Genomic DNA, 27,542 nt, shown 5'->3' with positions numbered 1-27,542 from the left:
CTTTGTTCAGCATGATCTGGTAAAAGAGCCTCCACCCCTCTCCTGAGCACGGCCCACTCTGTCTGGTCCCATTGACCAGTGATGCCAGTCAAGTGAACCAGGAAGCAGGTGCTTGCCATCCTTGGGATGCTGCTGCTTTTGTTCACCTGGGGAGGTGGAAACTGCCTGTGAAATGGGAAGTGCTGAAGCCGACTTCAAATAGCTGGGGATGGATTAAGAAATCCAATGCGCTGGCTATAATCGAAAAGTTTAGTTCAGCTCCATCCTGAAGAGAGAACCAAATGTGTTTCTGGCATTCCTCTGCCACGAGGAGTGGTATTTGGGAAGTCATGTGATATACGTAACCTCCCTCCTCCTTTTCCAAGTGTTGTGGAGCCCTTGGCTACTGCTGCATGTAATTTTAAGGCATACATGCCACAGAGGTTTTTAGCAGAAAAATATGTTTGGTGTATAGGAATGTATGTAAGTTCAGTCAAACATGCATAAAGGTATGTACAAACATACAAAGGTATGTATGAACAGTGAATGTTTTTATCTTGGAAGCAGCCCAGGGTGGGGTGTACCTTGCAAGCATCTTTTTCCACTCTATTCTGCAGTACTAGGTTTCTGCTGTAGACAAGGTAAAAGCTAGCTGGTGATTGGTATGTTTATGCCATGTAATTATAAAGTCAGAGCATCAAATCTCACATAAAATTTTAAAACCTCACCTTTATCCAAAAGCGCATGCTAAGCATTACTGTGCCTCTAGAACTGGCATACTACAGTATTTAGACAATGCTCTTCATCCCATTTAGGTATTATAGAAGGGTTATTATTGTCATGCATAATAGCTTTTTGATGAAGTAGTTTCAGAAGGCTTGGCATTTGTGGGCAGACAGTAAATAAGCCTCGTAAGCACTCATCCTAATTGTGAGCCAAAGTCCGATGAGGTAATTTCTTTCTCTGACGCTGAATTAAGATGCTTCCCCTAACATTTAATAAGATGCCTCCTTTGGTTGTAAAGGCAGGTTCGTCTTTTCCATTTTTTATTATCTCACTTTGCTATGTATTGTCAAATACAAGTGTTAGTTTATCAAGTGAATCCCACTGTCTTAAGTGTTCACTCAAGATGTGGTATGTTTGTTTCATAGGATAACAAAACCGCCCTGTATTGGGCTGTTGAGAAAGGAAACGCTACGATGGTAAGAGATATCTTACAGTGCAATCCGGACACTGAAACGTGTACAAAGGTAAATGCATGTTTTTATCTTGGAAGCAGCCTGGGGTGGGGTGTACCTTGTAAGCATCTTTTTCTGCTCTTTTCTGCAGTACTAAATTTGACAGTGCATTTACAATCAGGTCTTCACTAAAGGGGAAAATGGTGCATTCTAGTTATGCTCTAGTTAATTTCTGAATTATTCTTCTGGACAAGACTAGACTGTACTAGACTATTTCCTTGTCAGGTTGCAGAACTCCCTGGTATTTCTTGCTTCCACCCTTCTCCCTTTTCCATGCTTTTAAAGAGGAATTAAACTGAATTGCCCCCAGTTGACAGGAAGAATGTAGAAGAGAAATGACTTGTGGCAACCATACACGGTGTGCTCTGGAATGAAAATGTATGAGGCATCTACACTTAAGATTTGTGGCCACTTCCTTTGTAGTGGTTTGCGGTGTTATTTTATTGTGTTTGGGTTTTGTTTGATCTCTGGTCTGATTTGCAAGTGTTTTTGTGTCCCTCAAGGTGCATACTCATTTTTGCATAATAAAGTTCAACTTTTCCTGACATTTCAGCTGTGTACTCATAATGAGGGTGTCTAAATAACGATAAAAAGATTTGTAATTCTCAACAATTCTTGCAGTACTAATTTTGGTGACCCTTAAATACAGAAACTGCAGAAAGTAGGCTGCTGCCTTTGCTTTTAACTGTGACATCTCAGAAAGAAAATTTATTTTGATTTCTGTAGTATATTCCAGTTTATGTATTGCATTTCAGTAGTTTTTTTAAAAAAAATGTTGGAATAAGGTAACAGGGAACAGCAGTTCTCAGCAGTTACAAAACTTGCTTCACTTGTATTGGGTATTCCAAGGTAGACATGCTGCTGTTTTCAATAATTTTTTGTTTTTGCTCATAGGATGGAGAAACACCTCTTATAAAGGCCACCAAGATGAGAAATATTGAAATAGTAGAGCTACTACTTGACAAAGGAGCTAAAGTTTCTGCTGTAGACAAGGTAAAATCTAGCTGGTGATTGGTTTGCTTATGGTCAATTGAGAACCACTGACTGAGGGCAGGCAGACTTTTTAAAAAGTATGCTTAATATGAAGGAAAAATATGTTTGGTGTATAGGAATGTATATAAGTTCAGTCAGCTAGCAGACTGTCGGTCCATTTTGATTCTAAAAAGGAAACACAAATGACAAGCCTCTGTTCTAGTGTGGGAAGGATGGGATGGACCATTTCAGCTTTCAAATACGTGCATCATTCTGTAATAATGGGTGTTGTTTTCTCATCCTGGTGCATTGATTTTGTTTGTCCCATAATAATTGCTACAGAAAGGAGACACTCCACTCCACATAGCTATTCGCGGGAGAAGCCGGAGGCTTGCAGAACTCCTGTTAAGAAATCCTAAGGATGGCAGGCTGCTGTACAGGCCCAATAAAGCAGGAGAGACACCTTACAACATAGACTGCAGCCACCAAAAAAGCATTTTGACTCAAATATTTGGTGCTAGTGAGTACTGATTGGTTATTTTCCGTAATGTGCTTTGGATCGAACCTAATACCATAAGGAAATTTAGACGTGGGAGCTTGGCGGCATTTCTGCTGACATCTGAGGCTCATAAAATGTTGTTCCTGAGGGTTGGCCGCTACCCTTGGCAATGCAGGAATTGGACAGATGAAACTGATGGAAACTCCTCTCCCATTCCCCCACCCTTTCACAAAGAGTGCCCCAATTCCCATAAGGGCACGTAAACGAAGTTTACAATCGCTGTATCCCACATTGTTTCTGATGGTCTTCTGATCCTCATGAGAGTTCTAGTAATCTAGATCTAATCCAGTGTCACCTAGGAACTTTCCCTAAAACAAATCAGGAGTTCAGAAATTGCATTCTGTTTCTCAAGAATTTCAGTGTACATGTATACTCTGCCATTCCCCTCCCCCCCCAAAAAAAATTACGTAGACCATATGAGATCTCCATAATAGTCTCAGATTTAATTGATCTCTTGGTTAAGTTTTATTGATCTAGTTTGCCTGTATTTTTTACCTCTAATTCTTTCTGTCTGCATAACCTTTGTAAGGCCTTGGAGGAGGAGCTGATCTCATGGCTTAAATGCTACTCAGCACTTAATACCCACTCAGGTTGGCTGTCCCACTCCTGAATGCCTCCTCCTCCAACAGGCTTGCCAGCAGCCAGCCAATTGCCTTCCATCCCCCATCCCTGACCACCCTGCTTCCTTCCAATTCCCTCTGAGGCTTGGAGGCTGCAGATCCTTGCTGCCTGAGAGCTGTCCCTGGCGGTGAGTTCCCTAACAACTGCCTGCAGCCTTTCCATGTCCTGGGCGGAGGGAAAGGCCGTCTGCAGAGTTCTTCTACTCCACCCCCCCTAATGTAATGCCTGTTGTATTCCTGATTGCATTGGACTTGGCCCCTAGTACGTTATATAAATATACAGAACAAATTTTGAGTCCAGAGGCACCTTTAAGACCAACAAAGTTTGATTCAAGGTACGAGCTTTCATGTGCATGCACACAAAAGATTGTATCTTGAATCAAACTTCGTTGGTCTTAAAGGTGCCACTGATTCGAAATTCGTTCTGGGCCTCAGATCAACATGGATGCCCACCTGAATCTAAACACATAGAATTAATACTGGTGCATGTCTCCATGTTCTTAAGTCTGTAAGAATATGTACACAAATTCTGCAGTAACTCCTCAACAAGCTCTCTTCCTTACTTGAGTGTTGCCTTGATCCTTGTCAGTTGGGTATCTGAAGAAGTCTTTAAAGGCATACTAGCCTGAAATAAAGTTTTTTTTGGGGGGGAGAAGATAATGCTTTGTGAGGAAAGGAGGATGTTTTAGTACATAGGGAGCTGTAATAGAACTTCTGTATGTTAGAAAGAGGAAATCTCTTTCATTAGCAGTTCTTTGGAGGGGGACAGGAGGAGTTGGGAGTTTATTTAGGAGATAAACTAAATAAAAGTGGGCTAGGTCATGACGGTGGCAGCCTTCACGAATGACAAAATCCATACTATTGTTTTATGACACGATGCCTGTGTGACCTTGCAGGACATTTATCGCCCACTGAAACTGACGGTGACATGCTGGGCTATGATCTCTACAGCAGTGCATTGGCTGATATTCTGAGCGAGCCAACCATGCAGCCACCTATCTGTGTGGGACTGTATGCTCAGTGGGGGAGCGGGAAATCTTTTCTGCTGAAGAAACTTGAAGGTAAAAGTTTAAAATTGCATTAGCATAGTGTAACCTAATAATTTGATTTATAATCATTTTAGTTAAGATTGGAAGACTATTTATTCTCTTTTCTTTGTTTCTTGTCTATTTGTAAACTATTTTCTTTTTTGTCTACATTGTACCTTGAAAAATTCTCTGGATAAAAGTTCTTCTAAGTGTATTCGGTGAACGTCCTGTTAAATTTCAGCTGCTTAGCCTTTAGACAGTTTTATAGTTGTACGATTGCAGTCCTATTTTTTGTCCAGTTGCTGATCCTGTATCCTGCTATCCTGGCAAAGATCCTTAGTTTGTCAAATCACACGAAGATGGGCTACACTAGTATAAGTTGCTTAAAAACATTGACAGGATGAAGGACACTAGTACATATGGCTATGCCAATATTGTTTATATTATGCCTTTAATTTTTAAAGGATTAAATTCAGCCTTTCTCAGCTTCTTTACCATTGAGGCTTCGAGAAACCCCAGAAGTAGTGTGATCATGTAGAATATGGTTGGGAAGCAGAGCTGTGGACAAGCCCCACCCAGGACTCCTCCCCTTCCCACCTCTTCTAGGGCCATCATTGGCCATTGAGGGGGGGGGAGGTTCGACATGGCAATATATGGTCGTATCAAATGGTTTACCCAAACCAATACTTCCAATTGGCCCCCAAGCTCCCCCCCTCCTACTACGACTCACACCAATCTGCCTAACTCACTGGGTCCCAGTAAGAGTTGAGCTGAGGCTCTTGCAATTCCATTCTCTAATGTTATTGTTATGATCATGTTAAATTATTGTTGTTATAATGTTATTACTGTTATCACCTGTTACCATACGTTATCTGTATCTTCTTCCCTGTAAACCGCCCTGAGCCTTCGGGGAGGGCGGTATATAAATATAATAAATAAAAAAAATTTAAAAAATAAAGAATTAATTAACTCCCACCCTTGCAGGGCCGTCAAGAAAACCAGGGCTTCACAAAAACTGCGTTGAGAAAGCCTGAATTAAACTAGGAGAAAACATTTTTTTTTAATGTAGCACAGAGGAAATGTAGCCGTATGAAAAACATGGGTATTTTTTTTTTTTTTGCTGATTTGATTATCCCCCCCCCCCTTTCTTTTTCAGATGAAATGAAAACTTTTGCCGGGCAGCAGATTGAGCCTCTGTTCCAGTTCTCCTGGCTCATCGTATTCCTTACACTTCTGTTATGTGGTGGTCTCGGTTTGTTACTGGCATTCACAGTAGATGCCAAACTTGGCATAGCCGTGGCACTGAGCTTACTGGCCCTACTGTATGTATTTTTTAGTAAGTCTGCTATTACCTTTTCAACCATTCAAATAACCTGACAGAACTAGATTGTGGAAGATAACAGGTTTCAAAGACATGGCATGATGCAGTAGAATAATTCAAATTAAAAAATGACTTTTATTAAGATCTGTGAAGCACAAAACTCAATGAAATAGACATTGGGTTGGCTCCCATCGAAAGACCTTCCTGTCCCCTCCCTTTCCCAGTGCAGCATGAAATATCTCCTCCAGCTGTTCCTGGTAGCTTTGTGTGGGTAGATCTTTTGACAGGATCCAGACCATCGACATCATATGCAGCAATACCCGAAGTTCGGTTTATACAGCTTTGTTGGGCTTTTAAGAGTTCTTGCAATAGCCTTTTCAGTTTCCAGTTGCTCCTTTTTTAAAAATCTTCTGTAACTATTATTTAATGCTGAGGATATTCAATAAGGCATCTCGTTCCAGCCGTGATCTATTTTGGTGGCCAAAGAGAAGGCGAGAACTGGAACTGGGCCTGGGTGTTGAGCACACGGCTGGCCAGACACATTGGCTACATGGAGCTGCTTCTTAAACTCATGTTTGTCAATCCTCCAGAGCTGCCAGAGCAAACGACGAAAGCTTTACCTGTCAGGTGAGCAGAAGTTCTTCTCTCATCAATAATGCCAGAGATTGGGATTGACTGGGATCTTTGCGGTTATGTGCTGGCTGAATTATCCGCAAACCAGTTGTGCTTGTGTGTGGAACTTCTTGCCCCACTGGAAAGGGGAGATCATTTTATTTCACATGCTTTGCTGCGGTATCTTCATACTTGAAATTCTGTTTGCTCTTGTGGTGGCAGCTCTGTTTAATCCTTGCGTTGAATCCGGTGCAAGAGCTCACAGGAGGAGTTGGCACAGCAGATCTTTGTCTGTCCCACCTTCTCCTGGGCAGCCATTCCTTTGTCCTAAAACTCCTCTAAAAGGACAGCAAACACATCACAAGCAAAATGATTCGCAGCACAAGAGGTTGTGGCAACAATGGAGAATCAAGTGAAATTGCCTTTCTCTGTCTCTCCTAATGGCATATGTCAATGAAGAAGGAAAAGGGCAGTGTGTTTGCTAATTTTACTATCTATCCTGTTGTTTGAGAGGCTCTCCCTAGATTCAGGGAGGAATTTGTAGACAAATGGCAGATTACTTAGGGGAGGGAGGGAGGAATCTTCTCCATCCACTTGTTCCGTGGCCTCTTCTGCTGGATTCATGTCATTCTTAATCCTGACCTGACCTGGATAGTCCAGGCAAGCCCGATCTCATCAGATCTCAGAAGCTGAGCAGGGTTGGCTTCGGCTTGCGCTTGGAAGAGTTTTTGTTAGGTTCTTTTTAGGAAAAGTGACAACTCAATGTGATACAGCCTTTCAGGACCCCTGATTTTAAAATTGTCATCAAAATTATTCATATTGTAAAGTTGAAAAAGCTGTGAAATTAAGAAATGCCTCACTAATTTTTTAGAAATTAAGAAATGCCTCTTAGAACAGGGGAAGGAAAAATGATGAAGGGTTATTGTATGTATAGCAGCTCAGCCACTTGAAAACGTGCACCAAAAGTACCAACGAAAAAGAAAGCTTTTGTTACAGTATGTTTTTGTCTTGCTTCAGGTTTTTATTTACCGATTACAATAGACTGTCCAGCGTAGGTGGCGAAACGTCGCTGGCCGAGATGATCGCCACACTCTCAGATGCCTGTGAGAGAGAGTTTGGTTTCTTAGCAACCCGCCTTTTTCGAGTGTTTAAGACTGAAGAAACACAAGGTAATTTTTCATGTTTCTCCCCCCCCTTTCCATTTTTTTTGTTTGCTTTCACTGCTCCACTGTACAAATACATCATAAGCTTTCTTCCAAATAGAAAACAAAGAAATGCTCAAAATGTGCTAATTTGCTGACGTTAGAAAGCCAACTCAAAAGCCACTCAGATTGGCAGTGAGATTTTTCCAGCTTCTGCCTGTAGAAGAGTTAACTCAAACAGAGGGTCTGTTATTGGCCTGCTAGCTTTCCTTCGGTCCTTTGTACTTAGCCTGCATTCTTCTGGACCTGTAGCAACAAGTGCTGCATACAGTGGTCCGGATGTTGAAGCACCGGCACTAAATTGCTTCGCAGCCAGTCACTTCCTGGAAGGGTATTAAAAAGAAAAGGTTCCTGGTCCGGACTCTGTGCTTCAAATGGCACTTGCCTTTTTATTTATTTATTTATTTGGTTGGTTGGTTGTTTGGTTATTAGATTTTTATACCACCTTCCCATATGGCTCAGGGCGGTTCACATAAAATATTGCAGGGGTAATACATAGAACGGTCAAAACATAAAACACAGCCATAAATAACATATCAACAGTAATCCAACAGTGGCTTCAAATAAAACGACAACTTAGACAAAACCCACAGGGAGGTCAGGCTGCTTCAGGTCATGGAGGGAGTGTCTGAGGGGGTGTCATTGGGTTGCCTGGTGGAGGAGCAATGGTATTATACTGCTGCACTGTCATTTAGCGGTAGGTCTGTTAGTCTCATTCCCTCTGGGGAATACTGCTTCCTAGCCTGATAACCTCAAGCACTTAATTTCCCACCTAAGTAGATGAAAATACTTGCTTCTCGCCCTTCGCTCAAAAGACCCACAGAGGCACACAATTCAACAACATCAGCAGCATCCATTAAAACCTACAGCACAGACTCCAGTAATAATAAAACACCCCAATAAACCTCAGTACCTCTAACAGTTTCTGAAAAGATTCTTGAAAAACTCTACCAAATAATGACGTGGTCCTTACCTCTGGGAAGCCAGTTCCTTAACATTGATGCTGTAATGTAAGAGGCTTGGCCTGAGGGAGACTGCAGACGTCTGGTGAGGTTGGGGGAGATTGCAAGTAGAAGGCTGTCTGAAGAGCACAGTCAGTGTTCATCCACAGAGATACGGTCTTACATAGGTATGAGGTTGTGAAGAACTTTGTTAGATAAGAACCTGGCCTTAGATGCAGCTCAAAAACAAATAGTTAACCAATTGCTTCAGAATGCCCCAGGTAACAAATGAGCAGCCACATTTTTTTTTCATTCACTAAAATTCTCTGTGTTGCCTCTGAGGGCAGCTCATGGTCAATGTTAAGCAGCCAGCTTAGAGGATCAATAAGAGAAGACACTTGGAGAACGTAATAGAGAGAAGGTATTTCTTAGTCATTGTCTGTCTTCCTCAGATTGTAAGGCTGACTTGAAAAGTACATCCGGCTTTTTATGTGTAGTGTGACAGTCTTACCTCATCTTGGGTAAGCGGGTCATTCCCTTCCAGAATATTACTCTTTCCAAGGAGAATAACCTCTGTTGAACACAGCCTCCAGTTCTACAGGTGGCTAGTATACTTATACTGATTAGATATGCACGGAAGCAAGCTAAGTGGAACAAAGTCTCAGTATATTCAGCGAACCTTACAGTGAAGTTCAGTGTGCATTTAAGTGTGGCATTAAATTCCTCTGTTTTTTTGTGCAACTCTTCATTAAGAGGTCATTGCATTTATTTCAGACCGTGTGGGTTGTTCTGCCAAGCTAAAGAATCAGCAGAGGTGTTGAATAGCTCCAAACCTAGCACTGGCATTGTAAAATTTTCTGGATTTCTTTTTCCACTTTGATATTGGTTGATTCTCTCCCTCGCCAAATTTCCCTTTTCCTCTCCATAGAATCCCAAGGCATGTTGCTAAGCCTTGCTTTAGTTGGCAGGAGAATGCTATCCATGCCTTCAGCCTTCTTCTGGACTGAAGCTGTATGTCTTAGATACAGGTTGTTCAAACTTTCTTTAGGGGGTGTGGCTTGAAGTCTTGAGTTCTACTGTCATCCATAAATCAAGCCACCTACCCCTTCGCTACTTCTCTAAGAATCTCTCCATTGTCTGTTGTATTGGTGTAGTGGTTAGGAATGCGGACTTCTAATCTGGCAAGCCGGGTTCGATTCTGCACTCCCCCACATGCAGCCAGCTGGGTGACCTTGGGCTCGCCACGGCACTAATAAAACTGTTCTGACTGAGCAGTGCTATCAGGGCTCTCTCAGCCTCACCCACCTCACAGGGTGTCTCTTCTTCCTCTTCCTCCTCTTCTTCCTCCTCTTCTTCCTCCTCCTCCTCTTCCTCTTCTTCCTCCATTGATTTTGCTGCTTTACGGTACTTTTCTGGTGAACAGAAGCAAATCTAACTAGGCTGCAGCTTCCTGACTCTGTCTGAAAATCCAACACTGTTTTGTGGGGGATCTTTCCCCCAGCTTTAAATCTGTTATTGATGTGGGTTTCCTGCAGAGTGTAGAAATGTCCTTACCAGATCTTGATTTATTTCTAGGTAAAAAGAAATGGAAGAAAACCTGTTGTCTCCCATCCTTTGTTATTTTTCTCTTCATTTTGAGCTGTGTCATTGCTGGAATCACTCTCCTGGCCATTTTCAATGTGGACCCCAACAACATGACCGTGAATGCAATCCTGATATCATTTGTATGCGTCGTGGGTTTGGCCTTCATCTTGAACTGTCGCACTTGGTGGCGAGTGATGGATTCGGTCTTGAACTCCCAGAGAAAACGGCTTCACAGCGCCGCGTCAAAGCTTCATAAACTCAAAAGCGAGGGGTTTATGAAAGTAAGTACAAAAGGCAACCACCATTTTGAATTCAGTTGTGTTGGTTCAGATTGGAACCACCAGAGCAAAGCAGCTCATTGCTTCAGCAATTTTACTATGGTTTACAGTAAAGTTATGGGACTGATTCCAGTGGAACAAACAAGCAAATGTTTAGCTGCAGTTGGCATGAATAAATCAGGTTGTGTCAGCCATTGAAGAGTGCAATACTTTAAATGCTTAAAAGCTGCCTGTGTCATTCAAACGAGGTTCCTGTTTTGAAAATATTTCTGTTCGTGCATTGATGAGACCGTTTCGCCATTATTTTGACTTTGATAGGTTCTTAAATGCGAAGTGGAACTGATGGCAAAAATGGCAAAAACCATTGATGGCTTCACTCAAAACCAAACCAGGCTTGTGGTGATCATAGATGGGCTGGACGCCTGTGAACAGGACAAAGTTTTGCAGATGCTTGACACTGTAAGTGATGTTTTGGGAGGCTAAGTGTTTTATGGCTCTTCTGGTGTGCATTATGGCCTATGGATAAAAAGCAGGAAGATTTTAGCCCTGAGCCTCCTGAAGTGAGTTGTGATTTGGTCCTGTGGAACCCGTGGAGCAAATGAATCATGCTGTTAAATCTCACTGCAGTCCAATCCTATGCGTGCTTACTGAAAAGTAAGCTCCACGAAAAAAATGGAGTTTGCTTCCAAGTAACGGTGCCTAGGATTATAGCATTATTTACGAACAAAATTTGTACCCTCATCTTTCTGCCTTTAGATTGGCTGCCAGTTAATACACATGCAACCGATACATGATATAACCATGAAAATAAACCCCTCTCCCAAGTCTGCCTCATTAAAACCGCTTTAATAATAGAGTAAAATGGTAACAACACAGAACAAGGTGCAAAACATTGGTTTGGACTGAGGGAGTATTGATGGATTGCCAAATGAAATAGAAGTCCAGACTTAGTGAGTGTGCCACTTCTCTTGTGCCACTCATGGATGCTTAGGGCTGATCCTGAATTGACTCAGGGGGTTGGACTACATTGCCTGTATAGCCTCCTCCAACTCTAGGATTCTGATTTTACTGCACATTTATAGTGCACAACACAGTGCACACCCAAGGTAAGCAACCCTCCCTGTGCCTCACACAGCAGTGCAGACTTTAGTAGTACCAAGCCCACTGGCCCGCCTGCCTCTGTTCAGGAGGAATAGCTTTGTAAAACTATAGTGTCTTTGACTAGAGGTAAAGCCCATTGTATTCTGTAATACAGTGGGCGCTAGGCTGGGCGCTGCTGAGCCCGGTGGCCTTGCAGGGCTCCTGTTGGGCCCGCCATGCCAAAGCCTCCCCCCCCCCGAGATCCTGGCTTCGACGCGGAAGCCCTGCTCCTTTCCCGGTGGCGAAGGCTCTTCCCCCAGCCCCCTCACCTCCCGGACTGACACTCAGAGGGGCCAATCGAGAGCCACTTTGCAGCTCCTGATTGGCCCCTTCGAATTTTTATCTTGGACTCGCCCCACCCCTTTCTCCTCCCATATTGCCCTTAGCGCTTTATTACTATCGCTCCCGCGGAGCGGTTTACAGATGATAGTATACATTGGATTCCAGACATTCTGGCTTCCTTTCTTGATGTAGTCTGTCCAGGAGTATGGCAGAATCCTGCTATCTGTGCCACACGGCACCCTTATTGCAGGCTTGGCCACTGATGGGATACAAGCAGAAATATGCCAAGGGCACTTATTGTGGCCCCCTGTGTCATGACCCCTGTGGACAGATGCTGTCCAGGTGATTAATAGTGGCTTGGTATAAAGAATTCTCACAAAGCTAAGGGTGGTGTCCTGAATCCTCCCCCCCCCCCTTCTCATTACTCATAAGATAACTTCTTTCCGTTTTTTCCCCACAGGTTCGAATTCTGTTCTCAAAGGGCCCATTTATTGCTATTTTTGCTAGTGATCCACACATCATTATCAAGGCAATTAATCAAAATCTGAACAGCGTGCTACGTGATTCAAATATCAATGGACATGATTACATGAGAAATATAGTCCATCTGCCTGTTTTCCTGAACAGCCGTGGACTCAGCAGTGCAAAAAAGATGATGGTAGCTGCAACCACAAATGGAGATATTCCATACACAGATGGTTCAGGTACGGGTGACGGGGTGATTAAAAAAATCTTAATACCAGTAGCTTACTTTATTCCACCATTTATGTTCTGCTTTCCTCTCCAGTGAGAATGCAAAGTGGCATACAATTGTGTGTGTGTGTGTGTGTAAGGGGAAACTCCTGGAGAAAAGCAGGTCTCTTCTTCTCTTTTTCCATGTCATCCAGCTCTGAGCTGTGACCTTCATCATGTGCCTCTGAGCATTCAGTACTCATGGGAAACAGAGGAGAAAAAGACTTTTCTGGTCTGGGGTCAGGCTCTCTCCTGCTTCTTCTACCTCCAGAATTTTGTTGGGCAGATTATACATTGTACAGTATTTCCTATGTGATTTAATGTGGGGGTTTTGTGTGTGTGTGTGTAAACATTATCGTTTATTAGTAGGCGTTACCAAGTGGCTTCTAATGTGAAAAATATTCCCTTAGCATTTCACGAAGATGTAGATCGAAGGGTTTCACAGAACAGCCTGGGAGACGTGACTAAGCTCGGAAGCAAAACGGCTCTCAACAGACGGGTAAGAAACAAAACAGGCGAGCTGGAAGTCTGTTTTCAGAATTCAGCCAACTTGTTACAAAAGACTTAGGGATACATCTTGACCAAACCTGAGGAAGTTAGGAACTTAACTAGAAGCACTGAACCCAGATGAGACACAGTGAAATCCCCACAATAGAGTTCGTGTGGACTGACAGCACAGTTGAGTAGGTCATTGGATTGGACCTGGTTATCAAAAGGGGTATGTTTGGGGCTTCCACAGGAATCAAAATCAATCAACTTCATTTTTATAACCCACCCTTTCCTAGATAGCTCAGGGCAGGTAACAACAGGTTGTAAAAATAATCAAGACATATTTACATTACAACAGTCAATATACATTTACATATAGTTCATTGATCTAAGTTCAAATTTTGGTTTAAAAAATGTTTTCAAAGATGCTTCCTTATCGATTAAAATTGGTTTCTGATAGGGCTAGACAGTGTGGGATGGATTTTTTCTTGGGCAGATGGATTTTCAGGCAGGGAGGCTAGCGTTTGTTTGGTCTTATTTTTTGGCCTCACCCATAGACCTAGTAAAACAGCGCTGTCCTCCAGCCCCCTCTGGAGGGCCCTGATCTCATCAGCATTCCACCGGGCTGGGGCCAGAGCTGAAAAAGCAGTATCAAAAAGCATTGTCTGTGAACTTGGTTGTGCTGGCTGGTTTGTGTATCGTTATGGACTTGTGTGGCTGATTAAGTGTAGTAGCAACAGGTTTTCCACATGGTGGATTTCCCTGACGCAGTTCAGTAGCAGCAGCTGCCCCTTCTCTCCTAGGCCACCAGGGTTTCTGCTATTTTTTTTAAATCAACACTAGAATATATTGATAACAGTTCACTTTTCACACTGGGAACTGAGGCAGATTAAAAGTATGAAAAACTTTTCAGTCAGTCAGTAGCTTACAAGATACAACAACATTTAAATCTAACAGCAAAAATTCCTAGTAAGACAAAATACACAATTGGGTGGATTTGTTGAATAGAGGGGGAAAAAACTCGAGCGACATGTGCAAACGTGTTTAAACAAGTTGGTGATCTCCAGCCCAAGTGAGGTATGCCTGGCCTTAACAAAGACCAGGGCCTGGACGAGCTGAGGGCCCTGCTGGAGCTACCACAAGGCCTGCAAGACAGAGCTGTTCTGCTAGGTGTTTGGTTGAGGCCAGGACATAGAAGATTTATACGGCCCTTTCTCCAAATCTCCAAACTTCCAAACCTTGAGCATCTTACTGAACTAACATCTGATATCCACCCTGTGGCACAGAACATAGTCAGACTGTTTGAGCCTCATGAGGTGGTTGGGCTGAAGGGATGGGGCTTGAGGGTTTTATCTTTGGTTGCTGTTTTATTGTCTTTTTATTCTTGATGTAAACTGGGAGCCGGCTTGCCTGGAAGTAGCAGGTAACAAATCTTCAAACAAATATAGCTTTTTAACATGGTATCTGAAGGGTGCTTTCAAGTGCTGGCTTTCAGGTGATCCTTCCCAAATCAAAGTCTTTGTTAGATGTGGTGTTCTCTACTCCTTTTGACCCCAGTCCGATTTGCTGCTGAAGGCCTGTGTTGCATTGAAGTGGGAGTAGGCTGCTTCAGCCCCACAAGGAAAAAATTTAGTCCTTGTTATGTGTATTGTACTTGGGAATAAGGTTTTATAGGTTTGTGCAGATAAACCTGTGTTCGTAAGAAGTAGGGCATGCAGAGGTTTGATGGACTGGCTTTTTCAATTCATTGCTTTAAATTCTTTGAGACCATAGGTGCTTGCGTGGAACCTCATGTCCATAGCACAAATTAGACCCTTGTTTTCCAAGGCTCATATATTGCTAACAGTATTCTTAGGACCGGTGTATAATATAGATAACTCTGAGTGTGTGTGTTGAAGGGGGGGTTGGTTCTTGTATAAACAGCGCTGTGTATAAAACAGTCTGCTGTGATTATGGGACCCAAACCACAGAACATTTTGGTACATAAGTCTGTGCTTGATAATTTAAGCCTCTGCTTCTAAGTGGGCCAACAAAATGATTACTTAGGAAACTCCCCCAAGCCTGCTCACAGGGAAGATACGGTTTGTAAAGCCAATAAATAAACAATACGTTTGAAAATGGTAATCACTTTTTAGGAGAAGTTACGTCTTGAGTTTTTTTTGTCCTCATCCTTAGGATACCTACCGAAGACGACAGATGCAGCGTACTATTACACGTCAGATGTCCTTTGATTTGACCAAGTTGTTAGTTACAGAAGACTGGTTCAGTGATATCAGCCCACAGACCATGAGACGCTTGCTCAACATTGTTTCTGTGACAGGTGTGTATGTGCTCAAAAAATACACTGCTGGGCACTAAGATGCCTTGAGCCTCCATGCTGTCTGTAGTCCACCATCCATGCATTGTGGCTAGATTTGCCAGGTCCCCTCTGGCCACCAGTGGGGGATTTGGGGGCAGGGGGAGAGTTGCCAGATTAAAGTTGGGAAACTCCTGGGGATTTGGGGATGGAGCCTGGGGAGGACATGGACCTAAGTGGGGTACAATGCCACAGAATACATTCTCCGAAGGATCCATTTTCTCCAGGGAAACTGATCTCTGTAGTCTGGAGGTGACCTGTAATTCCACTACATCCCTAATTGTAGCCTACCAGGAACTTTCAGATATTAAGAATGGTCCCAAAGAAAAAGAACTAGTCCTTACCTGGTCCACTGAGAATGCCACCTTGAGCCAAGAGGAAAGGCAGGGTATTCATTCTTTAAAAAATGACAGTAAAGGTTTTAAAATATAAGATGACGGATTTGGGTCAGAATGCCAACCTGAGTTGAATTTCATGCATATGCACTAGCCATTTCATAAAGCAGTGGCTGTCATGTTTGGAATGCCCATAATACAAATGCCCTTTTGGAAAAAAATGCTCTCTGACTTCCCACATTTAAGTGGAAACTGTTCACATACACAGGCTTAGTTCAGATCTCATGGTTTGCTTACCAACTATGATTTGCAGGCAAAGGAGCATGCTGTGAGCTCACATGATTTTTTTTTCCATTCCTGTTTTACACACAGGCTTCCAATCCTGCCTCCTATTTCTGTTTCCCAATCATAATTTGCTGAGATCTTTGCATACTGCAGAATCATGGAGCGTGTGTCTTGGGTTGTGGTGATGGTTGTCATGACAGATTATGGTTGGAAAGAAGAAAGATGCGGCAAGCTAGAGTAGAAGGAAAGGAACTCACATTTGTTCCTGATCCTCCAGCGAACCCAAAGGGGGTCCGAGTGAGGCATTGATGCATAGCTGGAACTGCAGCTATGCATCAGACTGCAAGATATTGGAAAATTGCTGCTGCTGAACTCCCTGTGGCAAAGGGTCCTCTTAGTGGAATTAGTGACTCATAAAAGGAGTTGGCAGGAAAGAACAAAATAACTAGAGGCTCTTAGTTTTGCTTGAATAAACTGCTGCGTGTCCTATCATAGAAAATAATTAGAGGGAGAAGTGCACAGTATGATTGTTTTGAGATTGTTTTGAGATTTTCAAAATATGTCTATAGAATGAACAGTTTTCTTTAAAGATGTGGCATTTTCCACTAAGTAACTGGGTCACTGTCTTCGTTAGCAGTGTTCCTAATTGGTTTTAGATTTAATCTTTATTGATAAACCCAGAAAAAGCTTCTGAACAAATTCCGCATGGATAAGATACAAGATGCGGGCAAATATTAATTAGAGAAACTGAGTTAAATGCAGCTGTATGTGATACGAATAACAACGCTTCTCTTGACATGGCCTTTTGTGTTTTGCAGGGCGTTTACTGAGAGCTAATCAGATCACTTTCAACTGGGACAGGCTGGCTAGCTGGATCAACTTGACAGAGCAGTGGCCATACCGAACATCTTGGCTTATATTGTATTTGGAGGAAACTGAAAATGTTCCTGATCAGTTAACTTTAAAAACAATCTATGAACGGTAGGTATGATTTGGTCCCTGGGAAATATCCAGGTCTTTTCTGAGATAGGAACTGACATTCCCTGTTGACAATATGTGAGAGTAATATTGTTTTTTCCAGTAGGGTGTTTGGCGCCAAACAGGGGGGAGCAGGTTCTGGTAGTGTAGCCTTGAAGAGCGTTGGATGAGTATCTGGGAGACCCGAGTTCAGATGGCCACTCGTGCCGTGGAAGGTCGCTGGTTGACCTTGCGTCAGTCACTCTCAGCCGAAGCCCGACCTCATGGGGTAGTTGTGAGAATAAACGGAGGAGAGGAGAATGAAGTAAGCTGCCTCGGGGTCCCCAGTGGGGAGCAAGGTGGGGTGCAAATGAAGTAAAAATTATAAAGGTGATCCTTTTGAAGTACTAATAACCCACATGAAAGTAACTTAGCGATGCCATACTTGTTTGTAATTGGAGATCCCCGTGGTGCAGAGAGGTTTTTTAAAAATTTTAATGCATACACACAATTTAAACAATCAGTTTAAAGCAGGAATCTTTCCAAACAAGGTCAGAAAATGCTGTGGGGGGACTTAACACCTGATAAAGAATTAGGCCCTTACTTTCATGCTGAGATGCTTGGAACTATAGTAATAATGTCTGATCTAGCACGTCGCAGTGTGGGATAGCCACTTAGTCTGCTCATTTGGCACATGATACCACCAGCCACTTTGTACTGAGAAAAGATGGTTGTTTTTTTTAAAGGCCAGGAATTGAGATCAGGTAGGAGGTACAGTTCCCAAGAGATCAGGTAGGAGGTACAGATCTGTAACACCAGAGAAATAATCTGAGAAACCCCCTCCCGGGTAGTGCATTTATTCAGAGTGGAACTCACACCGATAGAACTTTCAGTGTTGAGTAAAAGTCTTCCATTAGTTCCAGGGCCACCTCTGAATGCCTTTGCATTAATGACAGGAATCCAACACCTACTTAGGAAGATTAGATCAGCAAATTATTTTAAGAGAGATAACAAGGCCAGTAATATACAATAGCATTCAGAGGCATGAGTGTTAAGATGGAAATTGTTGAGCTCTTGGAGGAAGCCCTAATAGCAAGGTATATTGACAAACCCAAGTACAATTTTCTCGTACAAAAGGAAGATGAAGTGCCTCAGGTTTATTGATTGCCCAGAATACATAAAATTACACTCCCAATCCCAGGAAGACATTTAGCATCTGGCTGTAGATCAGTTTTGAAACCTTTACTTGTCTAAAGGTAAAGGTATCCCCTGTGCAAGCACCGGGTCATGTCTGACCCTTGGGGTGATGCCCTCTAGCGTTTTCATGGCAGACTCGATAAGGGGTGTTTTGCCATTCCCTTCCCCAGTCATTACCCTTTTACCCCCCAGCAAGCTGGGTACTCATTTTACCGACCTCGGAAGGATGGAAGGCTGAGTCAACCTTGAGCTGGCTGCTGGGATTGAACTCCCAGCCTCATGGGCAGAGCTTCAGACTGCATGTCTGCTGCCTTACCACTCCGCACCACAAGAGGCTCTTTACCTGTCTACATGGATCTTAAAAAAATAAGTTCCCAATATTAGATCCTATTTAAGGGTTACTATGGATTTTTTAAAAATCACTCAGAAAGTATACAAATACATACCCACCACAAGCCACGATGTGGGAGTGGTGGGATATAAATTGAATAATACATACATACATACATACATACATACATACATACATACATACATACATACATACATACATACATACATACATACATACATACATACAAGGTGTTATTCATGATGCTGGAACTGGATGTTGTCGATCTTTACATCAACATCCCACAAGATGAGGTTTTGGATGTTTTACAGGGAAATGTTTGGAGAGAGCAGAATTCATATCCGCTTGCATCTTTTTGTGTAAGAGAGCTGAAAATTTCTTTCAATTTCAGAATAGCTTTTTTAGGGCAAGTGTCTAGCACTGCTATGGATGGCAAGTTTTCTCCTGAGTTGGCCAATTTTTGAATGAAATGAGAAAACAAATGTATTCTTCAAGAAAATAACATCTATATGAAATATATTTTCCTTTGTCAGAGATACTTAATGATATCTTCATTATCTGGGAGGGCACTGATGAACTGCTTACCAGTTTTTGACAGTGCATTAACACTGTGCATAAAACAGTTAAATTTGTTATGAGATATAATAGGTTTAGATGTGGAAAGTAAAAAGAGTGCAACCCAAACAAACTGATATCCACAGGAAACCTACAAATGCTAGTTCCTATCTAGCAGGGGATAGCTTCTATCCATATCATTTTTAAAAATTGCCCTCTTCCCAGCATTTGAGATTAAGAAATTTAAGAAATATAAACAAACGAACAAACAAACAAAATTGCGGTTTGGATTCAGATTTCTACAGACAAGCCCAGGAATTGATCAGAATCTAAAACTTTAAAAACTTCTATAAGGCCAAAAGCACTCCTAGATCTTTGTTAATACCCAGGGATAGAACACAATCTACAGATGGAATGGTTATCACCCCAATGTCCCTACACCAAAGTGAGAGGAATAATACAAAGATACTGGTGAACCTATCTGGTTTCCCAGGATTTAATTCTCCCCTCTCTACTTGCAAAAGATGCAGAAATCTTAAGGATGTACTAGTGAGGAGTATTTTAAGAGATATATGATTGACGATTTAAAAAATGCCAAAACAAAATTTCCCTAGTGGATATTAATAATAACCATATTTATTTTTCTCTACCATCCTTGTTCTGCGTGTGCCTATTCTTTTAAAAAGAAGATATTTCAGAATTGACCTAATGATAACATTTCAGAATTCATCTAATAAAAATTTTCATAGTAATCCCTTTGTCAGCTACAAGGCAAGAAGTGTAATCTGTTCTGCAGTGTCTCTGCCATTCAATGTATATAGGTGTGGCAGTGAGATAGGTCAGGAGTAGGAACTGCATTAGAACAAGAGAGCTGACAACTATTATAATAATTGTACATAGTTTTATGTAACTATAATGGCATAATTTTACAGTAAGTAGTTTTTTTTTTACAGCAACAATAATTCAGAAGTGGAATTGGCTATCTAGGGCAGGGGTAGTCGAACTGCAGCCCTTCAGATGTCCATGGACTGCAATTCCCATGAGCCCCTGCCAGCGAATGCTGAGAGAGCCCTGATATTACTGAGGCAGAGAGAGCCCTGATATTACTGCTCAGTCAGAACAGCTTTATCAGTGCAGTGGCGAGCCCAAGGTCACCCAGCATGTGGGGGAGTGGGGAATCGAACCCGGCATGCCAGATTAGAGGTCCACACTCCTAACCACTACACCAAACTGGCTGTCAATTGCCAGGTAATTGGTTAGCTCTGCACCCACAAGACATGGCTGCGTATGTAGCTTCTGTTGTCTGCTCTATAGCAGAATGAGTGTCTTGCTTGCTCTAGAACAGCTTTTCTCAACTTTTTGACCATTGAGAAACCTCTGAAACGTTCTCCAGGCTTTGAGAAACCCCAGAAGTGGCCCAGTAGTGCAGAATATGGTTGGCTAACGTAACTACATCCATGCCTACCTGGGGTGTCTCCCCTTCCCACTCCCTCCAGGCCCGTCATTGGCCATTTTGGGAGGAGGAGGTGGGTGGGTCGACATGACCATATATGGTCATATCACCTGATAAACGTCGAACAAATTTTAAAAAATATATTAAAAATTAATTAACGCCCACCTATTCAGGAAACCCTTCCAGGGTTGTCAAGAAACCCCAGGGTTTCATGAAACCCTGGTTGAGAAAGCCTGCTGTGGAAGACGAGCCAGGGACTGACAATAGGACAGAGAGAAGCCAGTGGGGCGGCGGTCAGGGGGATGCCACAGCTACAGCTGTGTTAGAGGCAGGGTCCGACATCACAGTCTTCCCCACGATACACTCAGCATTCTGACTTGGCATTGCTCTCAGTATAACCATCTTCAGGGAACAGTTCAGGTCCGTGTTTTCGTTAGTAACTATCCTCATTCTGCCAGCAGGTGGCGCTGACAAGCCAGTGATCAAGGTCTATTAGGCAGTGCTTCAACTTGTAAAGAGGAATTTCATTTCATCAATCAGTGCATGTTTATATTTCAGCTTTGACCTGAGTTTTTAAAGCATTGAAATAGGCCAAGGGGCACTTTGTAACTTGTAAGTGAAAAAAACAAACAAACACATCAGTAAGGTGTTAGTGGTGGAAGGACCTCTTGTATACCACTCCTAGGTCGAATAGAAGAAGCACTGGGTTTTGCACCCTGATTTTCACTACCTAAAGGAGTTTCAAAGCGGCTTACAATCACCTACCCCACTTATGCTTCCTCATCCCACGACCAGGCACCCTGCAAGGTAGGTGAGACTGAGAGAGCTCTGAGAACTGTGACTGGCCCAAGGCCACCCATCTCTCTGGCTGCATGTGTAGGAGGAATGGGGAATCAAACCTGGTACTCCAGATTAGAGGCTGCTACTCTTAACCACTACACTAAGCTGGCTCCCAGTAAATCCTGTTTTTACAAATTTGGAAGCTATCCTCTATAGCACAATCAGTCTCTCCCTCCTTTCCAGAGTAATTCTCTTTCCCCCATGGCAAGACTCGACTTCTCATGCTGTGCCCTGTCATAAGCTGTAAGGTAGGCTTCAAATTGCGGCTTCATTTAAAGGTAAAGGTATACCCTGTGCAAGCACCTTGGGGTGACGCCTTCTAGCGTTTACATGGCAGAATCAATACGGGGTGGTTGCCAGTGCTTTCCCCAGTCATTGCCGTTTACCCCCCAGCAAGCTGGGCACTCATTTTACCGACCTCGGAAAATTGGAATGCTGAGACGACCTTGAGCTGGCTGCTGGGATTGAACTCCCAGCCTCATGGGCAGAGCTTCAGACTGCATGTCTGCTGCCTTACCACTCTGCGCCACAAGAGGCTCTTGCAGCTTCATTTACTGGTTTACAAAAGAAACGATGGTGTGCTCATTGGGTTCAGACAGCAGTGGCCGTATTCTCAGTGTCCACTACCATTTACAACATTGTCTCCTCCTGCAGGAGGTTCACCAGAATCCAACCACAGAACTTTTTGGAATCATTCAAAGACCAGCCTGTTTTCTATTAGGTTGTGTGTGTATGGGGGGGAGGGGGATAACTTTATGAAGGGATTTTATTCTGTTTCATGGGGTATTTTTCTTTCTTTGGTTGTCCCACCTGGTGCTTTAATGCAGTGGTCCCCAACCTGCGATCTGCGGCCCGGTGCCGGGCTGCGAAGGCCAGGGCGCTGGGCCGCTGTTCCCTCTCCCCGCCCCCCCCGCCCCGCAGTAAAAAACTTCCCCGGGCCACAAGCTTGCGGCCCGGGAAGCTTCTTACTGCGGGAGGGGGGGGAGAGGGAATCAGGGCCGCGCATACACACATGCGCCATGCGCGGCCGAAATCGCACATGCGTGGCACTTTTGCGCATGCACGAAAGTGCCGCACATGCGCGATTTCAGCTGCGCGTGGTGCATGTGTGCGGGTGCGGGCGCGGCAGTTGCCCCGCCGGTCTCCAGCCGGAAAAAGGTTGGGGACCACTGCTTTAATGCAGGGATCCTCAACCTGTAGTCCTCCAGATGTTCATGGACTACAATTCCCACGAGCCCCTGCCAGCACTTGACTACCCTAATGAGCTGCTAGATTGTGTGTTTCCACATATGTATCACTAACAAGAAATCCTCCATGACCTGGATCTTGCATAATATTTTTTTTAAGGGAGAATTATTTCTTTTGGGAAGTAACGTGGTATGGGATTGAGAAATGCTAATGTAACAGGTGAATGTGCAACTGAATGAAATGTAGCATTATATGCTTGCAACTTCTTTCTTTAGCTGTAGGTACGAGTGTCAGTAAGGAGGGTCTTTCATCTTAACTCTCCTGGAGCAGAGGCAAAATGGTGTAGTGGTTATAATCTGGCAAGCTGGATTTGATTCTGCACTCCCCACATGCAACCAGCTGGGTGGCCTTGGGCTCGCCACAGCACTGAGAAAGCTGTTCTGACCAAGCAGGAATATCAGGGCTCTCTCAGCCTCACCTACCTCACAAGGTGTCTGTTGTGGGGAGAGGAAAGGGAACGCAATTGGAAGCCGCTTTGAGACTCCTTCGGGTAGGGAAAAGCGGCATATAAGAACCAACTCTTCTTCTATTTATGCGTATGAATACTTTTTATTATTTCAGGAATTAGTTCATAGGATTAGTTCATAGGAAATGAACATAGGTTCCTTGGAGGATGGTTAGGTCCACCTTTCTCCAAATTAAATGGCTCTTCCATCAGAGGCAATCTCCTTAGGCCAGCCTTTCTCAACTTTTTTCCCATTGAGAAACTCCTGAAACATGCCTTCGAGAAACCCCAGAAGTGACGCGATCATGCAGATCATGCCCCCCACCCGTCCAAACCGCAGAGGGAAAGGTCAGGACTTTAGAGGGCATTGCTTTAACTCCAAGGTTGTTTGCATGCAAACATTCAGTGCAATATTCCTTTGATTGTAGTTTCTAGTTTTCTTCCAATAAATGTTGCACTTGATTAGTTCTTTTGTAGGTCTAATGAGGGTTCAGGGCACATCTTCTGTATGCTCCCTAACAGTATCCAGTTGAGGATAATTCTAAAGCAGTGTAGGATCTGGAATGTATTTCTTCATCACTTTTTTGTGACAAAAAGTATTTGTAGTATGTACCTAAGAGGGAGTAATAAGTGATACACCTTTATTAGAGAGATTTGATTTCATAAAAATCAGAAGAAGGAATCTTTAGCACTAGTAGTAAAGTTTATTTTTTCTATAAAAAGCCTCATTTATTTTTATGGCAATTTGATGACACATCTGCTTGCTTTATTCAGCTGGGGAAAAAATGTTGGTTCTTGGTGTTTGGTGAAGTTGCTTTGTTGAATTATTTTCTAAATCGTTCAACTTTTAACAAATGACATTTGATACTAACATTGGAAAGCAATTTTAGCTAATTAAGTAGATCCTTCTATAAACCATCGGAATGTTAAGATGACAAACTGTTCATTCAGGATTATTTTAATTGGTACAATTATTGTAATTTTGTTGCAATTATGTGTTGAGTTAAAAGCCTTTGTCTAAATCATTTGAAGGTTTTTTTTGGGGGGGGGGTAATATACATAACTGAGGGGAAAAGTAAAATGAAAACTCAAGCATTTTCTGTCTCCTTCCCCAATAGATAATTACTTGTTCTGTAAACTGAATTTGAGTTTTCAGTACACCTTTTAAAAATTAGAAAATGCTAAGTTTAAAATTATTGTCCAGCAGGTGGTGATGGAAACATTTGTGCTTTCAGCAATTTAGCTAGTTTTGTGGGAGTTTTAATTGAGAAATATCAGTTTTATAGAATTTATTTGGATTGGATGTGGTGTTAAGTTGAATTTTTTAAAATTTAAACAACTATGGGATAAATCCAACATTAGCCATTTGCTTTGAACTGGAAAATTGGGCATGCACTTAACCCTCGTCCCAGTGAGATCTCAGTGGGCTGCTGCTTAAGTGCTGAAGTCTAACTAGATCATGTCCTATCTTATATTCCAATAGCGATAACGAAGTCAGCCAGATCTTTGGATACCTAAATCCAGTTACTGGAGATGTGAGCGGGCAGAACAAATTGTTTTCTAAACCTGAAAAGGGTCCTAGGTTTGCAGAAAAATGTGAAATCTAAAAACAACAACACTGGGCAGCTTAAATTCCAAAATGATAAAAGGAGCACCTGCAGCTTTAAGCAGTAGATTCCCTCAGTGGCTGTTGCTAGGCCAGGGGTTCCCAGCCAGGGGTCTGTAGGCCCCCAGGGATCTGTGTGAGTTCAGGAGAGGGTCTACATCATTTCTCCTCCTGCCTTAATGGACTCAGCCATAAGCTAGGGAACCAGTCACTTTCGTTGCTCCTTCTCCCCTCCCAAGCAAGAGTGACTTCTCTGCCTGGAAAGGGGTGGAGGCTGCACACGTACTCTCGCCTTAAACCATGTTATGCCTCCCCCTCCCCAGTCCTTCTGCAGCTTGCCTGTTAACATGAGTGGTGACGTCACTTCCAAAGGGTATGACAAGGAGGTGTGGCCAGCTGACATCATTTCCGGGGCTCCTCAAAGCCTGAACAATTATTTCAGGGGCTTGTCCATGATCAAAATATTGGAAAAGGCTGTGCTAGGCAGTCACAGTTACTTCAGCTTTGGCTGTGTGAGGAAAAGTTAGGGTGAGGGGCCCTTTTCATGCTTGTTTTGGTCTTTAAAGATGGATATATTGGGGCTATGCTTAACTAGGGTTGTTGCCAACAGGTTGGGAAATTCCTGGAGATTTTGTGGTGGAGTCGGAGGAGGGCAGGGTTTGGGAGTGGGAAGAGTCCTCACCATGATGTAATGCCACAGAGTCCACCCTCCAAGGCTGCTGTTTCTCTTGGGGGACAGATCTCTGTTGTCTTGAGCTTCGTTGTCATTCTGGGAGATCTCCAGGTCCCACTTGGAGGCTAGCGCCCTTTGGTCTGGCAAGAACCTCTGGGTTGCTTGTTACCAACTGCCTTGCATGACTGAAACAGGCCTGGCTGCATGCTACTGTTCACAAATAATAAAGAATGTTTTCAAACAATGCCTTTCCTTGAGTTTTCTTTTAGTTTATTTCATTCCAAGGATGTCAGCCAGAACGGTTTTCCAGAAATAATCCGTTTTCTATCATCTTTTCCTCAGTGGCAAGTCCTCTCCTCTTTTATGTACAATTAATCTCAGTATGCTTGTTTCACAACCTCAACACGGGTAGTCATATAAATTGGCCAATGGCTTAAAATGGTATGGTCTAAAAAGATCTACCTCAAAAAAGGACATTGTTTGAAAGCATTCTTTATTATTGTTTAATGCCATAGGGATAGGTCTTTTTTTTTTCTTGCTACTGTTCACCAGGAGCCACCCCATGAAAGCCACTGTGGCGTAGCAGTTAGCACTTCAGAGTAGGGCCCTAGGAGATTCGGATTCAAATCTCCATCTGCCTGTGGAAGCTGACTGGGTGATTGTTGACCACTCACATACCTTCAGCCCAACCTACCTCACGGGGTTGTTGGGCTGGTGAGAAGGGAGAATAATTTTACCATCTTTGGTTTCCATGTTGGAGAAAGAACTATAGTTTTCCTAGGTAGAGGATGCTGGAAGGGAGAAGATAGCTGAAAACAGAGAGGGAGATACAGGTAGGACCTGTGCTACTGTTAGGTTTTTTTGTATTGTAATGTATTGCACTGTACTGGGGGAGGTTAAGTCTAGGAGTTGGGCGGTGGCGGGGGAGGAGTGGAAGCAGGTAAGGAGCAATATGGGCAGTGGTGAGGCTGTCAAGGATTGGCTTGAATGGAGTCGACTGGAGCTGAATCCAGCCAAGTTGGAAGTCCTCTGGCTGGGCTGGCAGGTAGAGAGACAGGTGATACAGCTCTCAACACTTGGCAGAGTGCAGGTAGCACCAAGGTCTTCCCTCAGGAGTTTGGGCATGATTCTGAACCATTCCTTATCAATGAAGACCCAGATCGCAAAGACAGCTTGCCTGCCATTTTTCTGTTTGCACCAGGGGAGACTCCTTGCACCTTACCTCTCAGTGCTGGATCTAGCCAGAATGATCCATGCAACTTGCTCTATGTAGAGCTGCCTTTGAGACTGCTTTAAAGCTCCAACTAGTCCAAAATGCAGCAGCTTGAGTCTTGGCAGGGACTCAACAGAGGGCACATATAACAACAGTGCGCTCCCAGCTGCAGTGTCTCCGGATTGGAGACTGGATATCAGTTCTGCAGGGCCTGTAAGATGGAGCTATTCCACCAGGCCTATGGTTGGGGCCCAAAATAAACCCTAAATGCTGGCCTCGTCCCATGGTGTGGGGGGGGGATCAACTCCCCCCTGCTGGGCGCATCTATTTTCGATTGATAATGTTTCACTATTTGTAGAAGTTGATGTTCTTAATCTATTCTGTGTAATTTTTTGATGAGTGTAGTTACCTGCATTTTTTGGAAGGGCAGGTTAAAAATAAAATACAGAACACTCCACTAAGACAGCTCTGACCGGAAGACAGTTTAAATATACCTGGGAGTTCTTACTGATTAAGGAGTTCTATTGCTTCTCCTTGAGATGTAGAACTTTTAGTCATTCCCCTTTAAGTGTAGGCATGAACTGTATCACTCTGCTGTGTGCTCGAATACTGAACCATTGAAGGACAGGTTCAAACACTTGCTGCTTTGGATCTTAGGGTACACTCCTTTAAGGGAAGTTTATGGCACATTTTCTGAGAGAGGCTGACCAAGGTGGTGTTCAGAAGGATGGCGTGTCCTCGTCTGAACATGCACAGTCACAGGGCAACTGTGTTGTGTCAGGGTTGTGCATTGAAGACTGTCCATAGTTTCTTGCCACCCATCAACGTATAATATCCGTGGCATCCTGTGGCTATTTTCAGAGCTCTCCTCCTTCCCAAAAACATGTTATTTGCTGTCTTATGTGCAGAAGAGGTCCCTGTAGGAGTGATCCGCAGTGCCTGGATTTCGGCACAACTCCGGGATTGTTACTTGGCTGTGCATTGTTTCTGTTAGTAAATTCTTTTTTGTTTTCATGGCATTCTTCCCAAGATTGCCTTAAAATACACCCA

At 43.2% G+C, this 27,542-nt stretch overlaps 1 protein-coding gene across 4 annotated transcripts in view; it reads left to right on the top strand.

Annotated features, from left to right (window-relative positions):
* KIDINS220 (kinase D interacting substrate 220) overlaps nt 1-27,542 on the top strand; it is a 70,986-nt gene that overhangs the window by 18,811 nt on the left and 24,633 nt on the right. For all 4 annotated transcript variants that reach the window (XM_077310371.1, XM_077310363.1, XM_077310347.1 and 1 more), the window contains exons 10-22: nt 1,131-1,229; nt 2,112-2,210; nt 2,532-2,709; nt 4,265-4,429; nt 5,553-5,732; nt 6,179-6,344; nt 7,347-7,498; nt 10,048-10,337; nt 10,653-10,793; nt 12,217-12,460; nt 12,899-12,987; nt 15,153-15,297; nt 16,772-16,934. In XM_077310371.1, the coding sequence (XP_077166486.1) occupies nt 1,131-1,229; nt 2,112-2,210; nt 2,532-2,709; nt 4,265-4,429; nt 5,553-5,732; nt 6,179-6,344; nt 7,347-7,498; nt 10,048-10,337; nt 10,653-10,793; nt 12,217-12,460; nt 12,899-12,987; nt 15,153-15,297; nt 16,772-16,934 (2,111 nt within the window). The remainder of the gene's footprint in view (nt 1-1,130; nt 1,230-2,111; nt 2,211-2,531; nt 2,710-4,264; nt 4,430-5,552; nt 5,733-6,178; nt 6,345-7,346; nt 7,499-10,047; nt 10,338-10,652; nt 10,794-12,216; nt 12,461-12,898; nt 12,988-15,152; nt 15,298-16,771; nt 16,935-27,542) is intronic.

Source organism: Paroedura picta, chromosome 1 (genome assembly GCF_049243985.1).
Source record: "Paroedura picta isolate Pp20150507F chromosome 1, Ppicta_v3.0, whole genome shotgun sequence".
Lineage (NCBI taxonomy): Eukaryota > Metazoa > Chordata > Lepidosauria > Squamata > Gekkonidae > Paroedura > Paroedura picta.
This window is presented reverse-complemented; position numbering and strand designations above follow the sequence as displayed.